The sequence below is a fragment of the Falco cherrug genome, chromosome 4, assembly GCF_023634085.1.
Source record: "Falco cherrug isolate bFalChe1 chromosome 4, bFalChe1.pri, whole genome shotgun sequence".
NCBI classification, from domain to species: Eukaryota; Metazoa; Chordata; class Aves; order Falconiformes; family Falconidae; genus Falco; species Falco cherrug.
The window spans coordinates 84,803,034-84,816,534 of record NC_073700.1 but is presented as its reverse complement, the minus strand read 5'-3'; the positions used below and the strand labels follow the sequence as shown (position 1 = coordinate 84,816,534).

The following is a 13,501-nucleotide window of genomic DNA, read 5'->3' as shown; positions in this document are numbered from 1 at the left end:
CAGGTTTCAGGCTATTTCCGCACTAGTTCAGATACAATATAGATATGAGTGTTCAGACCCCAGCAATACTCATTGTTAAAAAACAAACCAAAACAAAAAAACATGTTAAAAAGCTCAAAGAACTGTTAAGACAAATATCTTTACTGATCTAGAATCATCTTAATTAATAAACTATTTCAGCTGAGCTTTATTCTGCTCTCTGTCATTTAACTGCAGCCTTGACTTACTACTTCTGGCGTTTCTTACTGCCACAAATTTTATGTACCTTGTCTTACTGCAGTCTATCAATTAAAGAGGGACAGATTGTCAATTAAAGTTAACCTTACAAACTTGACATTGTAAGTAATATATTACCGGTAGCTTCTGCATACTAATATAAAACCCAGTAGAAGACCAAAGAGGAACAGTCACTGTTTATATCTACATTAGCACTCTTAATTGACCTGAGTTGTGTTTTAGTATGAAAATCTACTCCACCAGTGAGGCATGAGAAATTATGCATACTTCTGAATACGACCTCCCTCCTTTTTTTGTTATTTTGTTTCATTCTATCAAAGATGATTTTCATTCTTCCATATAGTTGAAGTTTGATTAACTTTTCGTCATCAGCAAACCCTGGAATTATGGGTCAGTACTTTTAAATGGGGGTTCCCAAATGTCATACCTATTATGCATTTCTATCAACACAGTGTTTATGAAAGGCAAGTTCTTAGACAAAATAAAGAAAAATTAAAACATGTTTGGTTTCTATCACAGACCAACCCATGGAGAGCAGAAATAACTCGAAGGTCAGAGTGCTCAAAGCAGCTCCCCAAGGGGCTGTGTCTCTGCAGGACTCACTGCGGGATCACTGTTTCTGCATGGTTGCATGCTTATACTTACAGCCTTAGTAGTGCTTTGTAGAATGGCCTTGTGAAGAAAGCATCAAGAAGGTACTGATGAATGAGAGCAAGGCCAAGAATACGACCGCTGAACCTGAACCTGGGATATAAAAATGCAGAATAAATGAAGTGTAACTCAAGACACGCAGCACAGAAACTTACACAGATAGCAACTGTTTTTTTGTTTCTGACTTGAGTTTCTTACAGTTATCCACTTATTCTTTTTTTCTGAGCAGATACCTAACATCACCCCTCCCACCTCCAATCAATAATGTCTCTCTTCTTGATTCACCTCCTACAGTACCCATATGTGCAGCTGGCATGTTATATGCTGTCCTGTGCCAAACCAATACACGTTCTGAAGACTCACCTTCTGTGATCTTTAGTTGAATGCTCTGATACAGACCAACTCCACCAAACACAATATTAAGACATACTGTAATACTCCACCGCAGCAGAAAACATACTATCAAAACAACTGCAAAGGATATTTGGTGAATCGGTACATCCAGTTTCCAACTGGTTACAATCCTTTCCAAGGGCAGCCTTTAAAAGGGTAGTGCAGTTGACTTTATACAGGGAAACTGCAGTTCAAATAAGTTAGCTGTTGTGACCAAGGACGCGTTAAAACCAGCATCTAAAGCTCAGGCAAGCTGTCCCCACTTTCTTAACAGTGATGCTCAGCTGTCTGCAGTATTTATATACCCTTGTGTTTGTTTCCGTTTTCTAAGAACCACCCCTGGTCCTGCTCCAAGGACACTCAAATAGTGCCCTGCCCATTACAACCCGTGACTTGCAATGATAAGCCATTACATTTTTCTTTCTATTATTTATTCTATGGCTTAATAGATATTCTTCCATCAAATCTGGTTTTAAATCAGTAATCTCAGACAGAAAAATAGAGAACTGGTGTGAATCCAGGTGAGTTCATTTTTTGTAAAAAAAACCAACCCCCATCACCATCCAAAACTTTCTTATTTGTAAAAAAGGACAAAAAAATTTCCAAACATCCCAACTGCAAGCACTCCAAGCCTGAGCTGACTGACATCAGTTTTATTGCACAGAAGATGAGAAACTGAACAAAAAGCCAAGAAACCGTTCCTTCTACTACAGGAATCGATGCAAAGACCCCCTCCTGCATATGAATGAAACATGAGTCTCATTGTAATAAAACCAGTGCAGAATATCCATTCACTCAACTCTGTGCTCATGGGATGGAACAACAAGTGCTTAGTATGTCAAATGGGGCACAGAATGGCATGCTGTGGGCCCAATTAGCATTTACATCACCATGGGAGCTGCCTCCGGCTCCCCTGCATCCCAGAAAGTTGCTTATGATACGCAGCTGACTGCTAACAGAAGAGTGATTATATTACCCCCTTACAGCTGTTTCCACAGCAGCAACAAAAGGCAGCTGTTGGGGCTCGTTAGGACCTGCTTCACTTCACGTGTGCTCCAGCACCAGGTTTCCAGCAAAAGGCAACGAAAAGAGGGGGAGCTGACACAATGAAAGCACAGTGGAGGCCAGACAGCTCAAAACCCAGAAATGCTGAGCCTGTAATCCATCAGTTTTATAGCACCTTCAGGATCTGTAATCAAGTCTGTTTGTTCTAAATAACCCATGTCGGCTTTTTTGGTTTTGTTCTTCACCACCCCATCCATCCCTACACATTTTGAAAGCAAACACTGAATGGAAATACTATGAGCACTGGGTGTTCCTCGCCACAGGGCTCACCTCACGGCTACTCCACTGTGCAGTGTGGGGCAGGCAGGAGCCATGTAGAATAAGGTAAAGCTGGAAAGTAAGTTGCCAAGAAAGATTTGGGAATGCTGTCTCTGCTAAGAAATTGCTTGAACGTGAACAGCATCAACTTTCTCCTTGCTGCTTGTATCACTTCGGTACCTCTAAGCAGCTTTGAGGGCATTCACGCAAAGCTGATGTGAAAGGGTAGCGTGCTTAGATCAAGGTGTTTACAAGCACGAGCACATGTTACAGTAGCTGTTAATGGCAAATTGAATCAGTGATTTACGGCAGAACTGTATCAAACCATCCAAAAGCCTCGGGCAGTGTTTTGGACTCAGTCTGGTGGGTCAGCCTAAGCAAACGTGGGCAGAGCAGCAATAGGTCGTGTGGTCCATCAGCCTGGCTTTGCACTTGCAGCCCTCTGGGACACACCAGGGCTCACTCAAACTTGGGGCCTGACTGCGGTTCCTCAGTTCCAGTCCTTGCAATGGTACTGTGTAGGAAAACACATCCAGTGCTAACTGGTCTAGACAAAGGAGACGAAATAATCAACAAGACAGTGCCACTCCTGGTGCCTGTCGATACAATGGATACAAAAGCTACGTTGCAGACTGTATTTCTTGGCAGCTCCATATCACCCCAGCACACACAGTGCTTGGCGGCCGAAGCGTGTGAGCTCCCCAGCCCACAAACCCTTCTATCCCTGCACAAAGCTTTGGTATCTCTGTAGAGACTTGCTATACCTGACTCTCTGACCTGAAGAGTGGTGAAGAGAAGGTCGCCTTTTCCTTGCCCATTCTGGATGGGGCCTGGGACCACAGGTGACGCTTCTGTGGTCCAGCAGTGCGCTGAGAAATAGGGACCACGGTTAGTCAACGGGTACCTATCAAAAGGGAGGTGTTTGCTGCTGTCCTCAGAGAACAATTACACACTCTATCCGCTTGTGTGTCCATACAGTATATCAAGCTGCCACCACAATCAGCCAAACATAAACAGTCCCACTTAAAATGTATCAAAACTTACAAAAAAGCAACAAGAAACAAACTACCCTCTTTACGAAATCCAGTTAAAGCAAAACCAGGTTTTTGTGTTTATTTCTTCCTGAAGGACTCAGAGCATGGGTGAGATTCAGAAGTGGGTGAGATGGTCCCTTCAGAACACACTGGTTTTCTTGACAGAACAAGCAGCACAAAGGTAAATCCTGGCTGCAGGGCACATACCTTCCTTAAACCTGACTTACATTTATCTTTCCAGGGAAGTGTAAAATACTTGTTTGGTTTCTTTCTGGCAGAAAAGATAATTTGGGGGAGGATGGGGAACGCCAGGAGGTCTTGCTCTGGCCCCTTCTTTCAACACCCTTCCCTTTTGGAGACAATGATTGAGCCTGGGTGACGCGCTCCAGCAGGGAGGGGAAACGCAGGAGGGAGTTAATGAACAGGAAAGCAGGGAACCAGTCAGAACTAATGAGCAGGAGAGCTGCTCTGGTATGACTGCCCGTTGACACCGCTCGGCCACTCAAAAAAGACATTGTGTGCACCTGTTTTCTGGCTTTTAACAGCCCTACTCTTTGACCCATTTGCAAACGTTTCCACGCTACCAAGCTAACTCCCTTTCCTTCTGGAGGCTGCAGGTGCCCCTGAAACAGCTTGTTGCAAAATAACAGGCTCGTTCTCCTCTGTGGGACTCTCTGCATACTTACTGCATGTGTGTGTACACAGGGAGAGACAAATCCATATGCTCTAGCAGCGACTAAGCAATAAATTTTGCTCCAATTGCAGGTGAGTCACAGGAAATTTAATTTACTCTGGTCCTTATCATATAGCAGCAGAGTCAGGCAGGACCTGTAATGGTCCTTTGTTACAGGGCTCTCTCTTAACTGGTTGAATGAACACAGCTCTGCTCTGTATGACAGTCCTTCCTCAGAATCAGATGGAGAATGATGTACCTCAACAAAACTGTAATCTACGTGTACAGGGAAAGAATGGTTTGTATCATTCTATAGGGGATGCTTTGGTAACCATGCCTTATGGGCTAAATTGGCTATGGGATGAGAAACTCTAAATCCTAAATAGAGGAAGCACCTGGCAGGATTAAAAAGATTGAAATTCTGGCAAACCTTATCTCACCCAAACACATCAACTGTGTTTAAGTGTGCCCTTCTTGATGCAGTATCCTGCGAAAAAATATTCAAAGAAGGGCTCAAGAGAGATGAATATAATATGGCTCACATCAAATTTGAAAGTATCATTTTCTTTTCATGAGACTACTGATAACTTGCTCACATTTGTAAGACAAATTTACACATTCTGTTGCAGCAGTTTTAGAGCTTTTGACTGTTTAATCGTGCAGATGAACTTTTGGCTGCCTGAAAGACAAGCTGAACAAATGAGGCTGCACTGCGGTACAGGATTTCTGCCCTTGGCAGCTCTTCTAAGGGAGAATGACATTTGGCAGGTGGATGCAGCTGGAGAGCCTTAGTCCTTCCACAGTGGGAGACTTGGACCTAATCTCAACCGTTATTAGGTACCAGAGAATCCAAAAAGGGGAAAGCATTTAGAAGGGCCCAGTCATGGGAAAGGCTTCACTCTGAACATGCATCTTATTAGACAACAGAGAATTCAGTCATGAAACCCAGGTTTGTAGGAAACTGGGTATTGTGGGTTCCAGTGTGGTACAGCTTGTTTTAAAGGACAGTTAAACCCTCCGTTGTTATGAAGACACTCATGAGCATCCTAATGGCCAGACACTACTGATTAAAGGAAGTAAAAATCCATTTTTGTAGCCTTAAATATTGTGATTTCTAATCTTGTGATTTGGGGGAGGGAAGGGGATGACACAGAAGAAAACTTACTGATTCAGGACTTCTGAATTTTGGCGGAATCCCCAGCAGTAGCACTTTTTAAACAAAGAACAGTATTTTTTTTAATACAAGGAAGTTCTAAGAGCATGCATTTTGCAAAAAAGTCAACCAGATGGTTACAGCAACTCTGCCTGGCTTGTACACTACAAATTTTAAGCAAAACTGGCAGTGTGGTACATGCACCAGAGATCCGTGTCTGTATGTTCACAGCACATATCCTTGTGTTTGCTCAGTGCAGGACATGATCATCGTGTCCTGTAATGAGCTACATTGACACAGCAGTAACCTAGCAGATCAGATCACCTTTACAAACCCTTGGCAGTGGATCAAACCCACACCTCTATCAGCCTTCATTTACAAATGCCTGCCTTTAATTTGGTGTGCATGTTTAACCCCTACTCACATAAATGACAGAACATTTGAACGGTCTAATGTGATGACGTGAAGCAATCTGCTGTCAGAAAGGTTAGCCATGCAGGCTGGGATAGCTAATGCCATTCTATTTATCCAACTTGCATCTGCAAACCTTGCAGACCGCCTCTCTGCCACCATGTCATTTGGTGGTGTGGCAAATTCGCTCTGCGTATCTGCAGGCTCAGAGGCTGACACCGTGGCATTCCAGCACGATGCCTCTTCAGTTCAGGAATCTGATGAGCTCATGTGTCACTACTACGAAAGGAATGGCTCTTACGAAGGCCAGGAGACAAAAGTCTACAAAGTCTCAGCACATTAAAGAGAAAAGGTAAAATAATTCCTAAATTAGTCCTGGAGGAGAATTCCAGTCTAAGGAGTAATAAGATCATTGTTGGCTCATTTTCTTTTCTTATATGCGTCTTTACTATGAAGAATTCTCAGAGAGACAAAATACAATGTTGGGTCACCCATACATGGCATCTTCCAATGTGCTGAGGACTTAACCCACTTCTTCTGACAGCTAACTACATTGGCATCCCACCTGAGAATGTGCTCTGGATCCCCACACACTTCTTCTGAAGGAATGGTAACGGCCCACCCGACCAAGTTTTGTTGTTTTCTTTCTAACTTGCTTTGAGTTACGTTCTAAACACTGAAATGCATCTTATCTCAGACATGGTCAGAATTCATTCCAGATTTTCAGACAGTTACTGAGTTTTTAAGAGGAATCTGCATAATTCCTCACTATGAAACCACAGAAAATTCTGTCAGGTAAGCTTCATTTTCAGTCCATTTTCCAAATTAAAACCAAAAGGAAATGCTTTATGAGTGCTGACATGGAGCAACTGTTCATGCAGCTTTCCAGCCTGGAAACTGATGGATGTTAAACAGTTACAGTCTACAGGGATTTATCCTTGCCGCCCCTGCAAATGTTATTGGGACATTAATAGAGGATACATTCTACTTGGAGCAAAAGCATTTTGTTCAGGCACCAGAAGATGAAATGGCATATTCCATGAGTCCCTCTTTGATAATACTCTGTCTGCTTACTATTCCTATAAAACTTCTGAGATTTAATTATATTTTAAAGGAAATGTGTAACACTCATTTAATAAAGCACTAACCTTTCTTAAGTAGCCCTGATTGTAAAGTGTATGGAAGTGGAACAGCGCAGCAGGCCTGCTTGCAGAGTGCCATAAAATACAAAGAGGATGTTCAGAGATGTGTGAAATATATGTGCATCACCCCATGAACTGAAATTAATCAAGAAAAGAAAAGAAAAGAAAAGGATGAAAACTGATATTCAGAGAGAAAAACAATCTGGTACAAATAAACTTCCATTAGGCTTCAAATCCTGAACTTGATTTCAGGTGAGGGTGTACAGGAGTGAGCCTTCTCTTGCCAGCCTTCCTTGAGATATTTTTACTTTTGCTGGGTACGTGAATTTCATACGATGAATGTATTTATGTAAGTCAACCTCTCAGTTTATTGCTAAATTGTGCCTAAATTTTCAGCTGCAGAAGGCCAGTGCAATACTGACACTCCAATAAGTGCTTGTCCTACTTTTATTTTCTGGATCTATCTGCAAATGGAACACAACATTTCTGTTTCTCAGTACTAAAGAGTAACCACATGAAAAAGAACTATTGCTTACACACGATGGAAATGTGAACTATTAATGTCCTTCTAAATCTCCGGAGCTCACGTACCCTGAGTTAGCAACTAAACCTCAAACAATTCCTGCAACTTGATTTACCAGTAACCGAAAAACAATGACATAATGCAAACCTTATTGCTTCTTCATTTAATCTAATCAAGTCCTTCAAGCCTTTTCCTCGTCTCTAACCTAGCTATGTTGCATGTTCACTCAAAACGCCTTTTCATCTTCCTTATACCCTGGCTACACCCACCACAAAAGAACTGTCAGAAAAGGTTAAAAGACTAATTGAGTCACAGAGAAAAAAGCACGATTTTATCAGGAAAGCTGTAGGCTGTTCTGCTTTTTCCAGAAAAATGAGGGGCAAAGATAACATAGATAAAGGAAATTCACAGCATCCCCTCAGGTTTCTCTTCAACAGCTATCAGATATTCAGGTTCTCTATCAAACAGCTGCTTTTGGGAGACCTCCTTAGTTTAAGCCCACAGTGGCTCCAGGTAAACGCTCACACAGGGGAACAGCTACAGCTGCATTTGCAGAGCCCTGCATCCAAGTTACCAAGCCCCACGCCGAGGGGGAGCCGCACCGGCTCCTTGCACATCAGGTGAACCGCGTCAGACGTTATTGCTGCGGATACAGAACTGAGCAAACCCGGCCCTGGGCCTTCCACGGCGCGAGTCAGCACAGGCACGCCAGGCTCCACGTCACCGCCCGGCCCAGCACCAGGGACTCCGGCCATAGGCAACAGAGAATTGATTCCAGTTCTGCCTATAAACTAGTAAAGAGATTAATCAAGTAGATGGTCTCTCTCTAACAAGAAATCTGTGCTATGTTTTATTTATTACAATATTTTATTTATTACTCATGTAATTTATTCATTATTCATTATTATGGCATCTATTTATGTCATTTGAGCAGTAACAATGAAGTTCCATCAGCATTGTGTTTTGGAGGAGGAGAGAAGAAGCGTGGCCAAGTGCCGGAGTGGCTGTCTCTGCTTGCAGAACTATCAACCTCATGGACCATAACGTACAATCATCCTCCCCCGGGAGAACCCCTGGCAAAATACGGCAGCAAAAATGTGACTAACCTTCATCAGAAACTGGTCTGCTTGCAGGGCTTAGCTTATCCTGCCGGCACAACGCGTAAAACAGACTGGGCCTGTAAGACTGTTGACAAACTCTCCTCCAGTTCTGCCCAGTACCTACAGAGGAGCTGCAGGCTGAGGTATGAACTACTGGCTAGAAGACTGCAAACCTCTACATTTTACAACTCCCAGATCCCAGATGGTATTTGTGACTGGCCGATCTTTTACAAGCAGCTTACAGAGGAGATCAGTGCCAGTGCTTCATTTGACAAATGAGAAAACCTAAGCGCAAAAGTAAAATGACTTCTCTAATGTTATCCAGAGAACAATTGGAAGAGACAGCAATGGAGTCCCAGCCCTCAGAGTCCCAGCTCCATTTTAGTTGTTTAGTCTGTTTGACATTTTTTACTTTCTTGCCTCCCTTAAAAGGCTAGGTTATTTTGTGAATCAGCTCTAGTTTATGAGCAGCCCCTTATGGATCAACTCAGTCTGATGCATATGGGTTGATTTTTAAGCCAGCAACAGAACATTTTTATCAACGGATTTTGATCTTTCAGTCAAACCTTTTAGAAAGGCTGCTGGTGGGGCACTTTGTAAACCAATGTTTCAGTAAAGTTTCATACATTGCATGATTTTATGTTTGCTTTCCTTAGCCTTGCCATGCGTTGAAAGAAAATAGTCAAGCTACAGGGAAAATCCATAGATTTATTCACCTGTGAGACAAGTGGGCCAAGCACAACCAAATGACTGCACGTCGTCCTGGTTTCAGCTGGGAGGGAGTTAATTTTCTCAGTAGCTGCTGCAGTGCTGCGTTTTGGATGTGGTGTGAGAACAGCATCGATAACAGATGGGTTTAGCTGCTGCTGGGTGATGTTTATGCTAAGTCAAGGACTCTTCAGTTTCTCAGGCCCTGCCAGGGAGAGGGCTGGAGGGGCACAAGAATTTGGGAGGGGACACAGCCAGGACAGGTGACCCCAGCTAGCCAAAGGGCTATTCCATACCCTGCAACGTCATGCTGAGTATATAAACTGGGGGTGGGGGGTGGGGGTGGCCGGGGCCTTGGGATCGCTGCTAGGGGAGGGGCTGGCCATCGGTCACCGGGCGGTGAGCGACTGTACTGTGCATCACTTGTCTTCCCCCTTCCCTTTGGATTTTGTTCCTCTCCCCTTCTCCTTCCTTTTCATAATTGTTATAATCATTATTATCATTATTGGTTTTATTTCATTTTATTTCAACTATTAAATTGTTCTTAACTCAACCCTTGAGTTTTATATTCTTTCCCTATTCTCCTCCCCATCCCTCGGGGTGGGGGAGTGAGCAAGCGGCTGCGTGGTACTTAGTTACCAGCGGGGGTTACACCACGACACCCATTTTCCTGCATTGGGTAACTATGAGCACTGAAGCCGTAATAACGGACTTATTCCCAGTCAAAGGCAGCACATCCTTCCCAGCCGCTCTGGGGTATTTAAGCATGAGTGAGACTGTTCAGTATAAACTCACCGGCAAGCAGCCAGGAGCGTTTGCAGCACGTGATGAAGCGTGATGCAGATAACCTCAAGCTAACTGCACACGGCTGCCTGCAGTGCAGAGCTGTGCAGCCATGCACTGGGGTTTGTACTGCGTTGCAATTCAGCTAGTGATCCCCGCACTCGTGGGATGAGGTCCCTCAACTGAGTAAACAAAGAAATCTGTGTGCTGAAATTCAGACATGCTATTAATTGTTTTGACAGTCCATTTTAGGTCTTGTTTTGCAAGTCGCTGGACACCTCCAGCTTTTATTAATACCACTGCAAACTGACAGCTTCAAGCCTCTCCTGTGAGCATGCAGAATGCAGCAGACCTGGACCTTTGCGTTGCTGTTCTGAAGCGCAAAAAAATTTTCAATTTTTCCTTATCAGTCTCTCCAATCCAATTAATTAACTCCAGTTTCTAGTCTGTCTTTTCCAGAATGCAAGCCATAAGCTACAATGTAAAAAGCTTCCTTCCATGAGGCACAAGACACTGATTCTTGTTACTAGATACATGTTTTTTCATAGAGGTTGTACAGCCTCTCATTTTTTTTTTCTCATCCTTCATAATTTCATTGAGACGTTGAAAAATATTCCTATCCCAAGTTGGGGCAAACTGACAAACTTGACATTGCCCTTCTTCCTTTAAATACAATCAGATAAGATCAATTTAAATCTTTCATCTTCCCCTTTTCTGCATTTTAATGTAATACTAAAACATACTGAACATAACTAACATATTGAAATGAAGCATAATTTTCAAAGGACAAATGAAACTTCTAACTTTCAAAATATTCCAGGGAGATCCCTACACAAAGAGAAATGCCTTTTCTACTCAAAAATACCCCAAATGAATTTGGGTGATTTACTGAAAACAATTCTGCTCCACAAGCAGTCTTTCTTTGGATGTATGAATTCTGTTTACTAATAAAAAAGGTTGGGTTTTTTTTTGGAATTTCTGCACCTGCTGTACCTGACTTTACCTTACTGAAGTCTGAATAAAATGTAGTGAGAAATAAGGAGGGGCAGAGATGGCTGAGCAACACTTCACAGGGGCAGCGCAGCCTTGCCGTTCTGGTGCGGCTGGAACAAGAGATAGGAGGACATTCATCACTCCTTGGGAGTTTTTCACCACTACAAATGAACGCACCGTCAGTGCCCACCCTGATGCTTCCTTGCAGGCCCCCATGCTCGCAGGCACTGTGGATTTTACCCTCTTCTCCTCTACCACACGCGAAGGGGAGACGCTACAGAGATCTGCCTGTGAAGTCTCCCATCTCTGGGCAAATTTAATCCACAGTGTTGCACAAGACTAAATGGCCTTACGCAAGGGAAAAACCATAAAGATGACTTTTGTAAATACCCAACAAAACAGAACAACCGCCTTTCCCTCAAACCAAACTGTAATTATGGAAGCAGTGCTAGACACTATGAGATTCGGAGAAGGGAAAGGGAGGAGAGACAGAGACAATTCTTCTTTCAACCCATGTGACACCACCATCCAGATTCTCAAAAGAACTTGAAAAAAGTCCTCTACTAACAGACAGAAAGTCAAGAATAAAGTAAATATAAAGCAGAACCCTTTTAATAAAAAGGTTGCTGTAGAAGCTCAGTTAGGGAGAATGTTTTTTTTCTCCTTCAGTCTGGTTTGCCTTTAATCTTCCAATTCCTCCTGACCCTTAATAAATAATTAACCAGCTGTTGAGGCAGGCCCTACGTGATATAGTCATACATCAAACTTAATAGGAAAATCAAAGTTTACTTAAGTACAGAAGGTATTGAAAGAGATCACAGCAGAGCAGCAAGAAGGCATTTCAGTAACGTACCCTTTTCACATAGTGAAAAGACCTTATAAAATTATTTCAGCTGCATATTTATTTTATTATCATTCCTGTCCAGAAGATTTACAGTAGTGCTTGAAAATTTTTCATGCAAACATGATTTATTTAAAATAAGATATTGCTAGTAATTAAAATTTATAGTGTAATGGAACATTAAATGCTTTGGTTTTCTATGGTGCCTTTCATCTGAGAATTTCAAAGTAGTTCAGAGCATTAGTGTACATCAAATGGATTTCAAGTTGATTACATACTAGGAAATCTCTTTAGATGGAAACTGAGGCAAAGAGGTAATCATCTGATTTCAAAACCAACTGGATGTTGCTGGATGCCCCACTCTGGGGAGCTACATCTGAACTGATTTTTAAGAAGATGATTATTCAGTGTTGAGCATAAACAGGCCCCTTCAAGATAGCTCTTCTAAATTCATTCCCCACCTAAACGCAGACCCACACAACTGGCCCACTGGAGCCCCAAGCCAAACTCGGTGTTTCTGACTCCCTCAATAAAACAGGTATCGGGCCATACGTAGGTTGCCTGCCACAACAGTTGACAAATTAGAAATAAATGAGTAGTTCAGGCCACATATTCCCCAGAGCTACTTTCAGTCAGTGGAGAGGAGTTATGGCTGCTTGCAGACCTCCTGCTTAGATGCTGTGACTACATTTCTCCACTGTTTCTATAAAGAGCCACAGAATGTGTCTAAATCCATCATATGAGCCGGTCATCGTCTGAATACAACCCATTAGGTCATAAGGCAATTTGTCACTTTCTTTAAAAACACTTTAATTGAAATAAGTCATTCTCCATGTAGCAGGACTAGTGGAGCTTTGTTTCCTACAGATCTGTCTCTGATGGCTCTACATTACAACACTGCAAGAGCTCCACTTCCACCTACACATCTCTGCTAGTACTTGGCATGCTCTGGAGCATCTCCAGTTTCTTCCCTCTGCCTGCCCAAGCTTTCGCAGCTCTCCCTCACATCCTCAAGCTACTGAGTGAGATGCTATAGCTGGTTTGCAGCCTGCACCTGTGATGGACCTGTCAGCTTGTTGGTGCTAACTGGCCAGCTGAGAGGCCAAACAGCTCACCAGCCTGCCCTCACTGAGGCATCCTTCTGCACATCTATCCTTTACTCAGCCCCCAGGTTTGCAAAGCTTTTAGGCCATTAGTATCTTTGAGATGTTTACCTTCCTGTCACATAGGTCTCAAACTGATTAGGAAACTGTCTGATGGGCAGGCAGGGCAACTGCACAAAGCACAGCTCCTAATGAAATTGGGTTAAGAAAACTGACCAGGCTCTCCAAGGAGAAAGAACAGCTGAGGCTGCAACATTCTTGGTTCTTCTTGGGTTTATTAAAACAAAAAAAAATGGGATAAATAATACCCTGGATTCTTTGGCATGCTTGAGATGGAAAGTGATGGCCGCGTGGTTTCTCGTTTACATGAAATAAATGAAAGGGAAGGTCAGAGTCTGGCTGGGGTTGTACCCGCGCAGCACTGTGCAGGCAA

At 42.9% G+C, this 13,501-nt stretch overlaps 1 protein-coding gene across 2 annotated transcripts in view; it reads right to left on the bottom strand.

The window, feature by feature from the left end:
- HECW1 (HECT, C2 and WW domain containing E3 ubiquitin protein ligase 1) overlaps nucleotides 1-13,501 on the bottom strand; it is a 258,160-nt gene that overhangs the window by 16,278 nt on the left and 228,381 nt on the right. For both annotated transcript variants that reach the window (XM_055709166.1, XM_055709165.1), the window contains one exon: nucleotides 883-981. In XM_055709166.1, coding sequence (XP_055565141.1) covers nucleotides 883-981 — 99 coding nt within the window. The remainder of the gene's footprint in view (nucleotides 1-882; nucleotides 982-13,501) is intronic.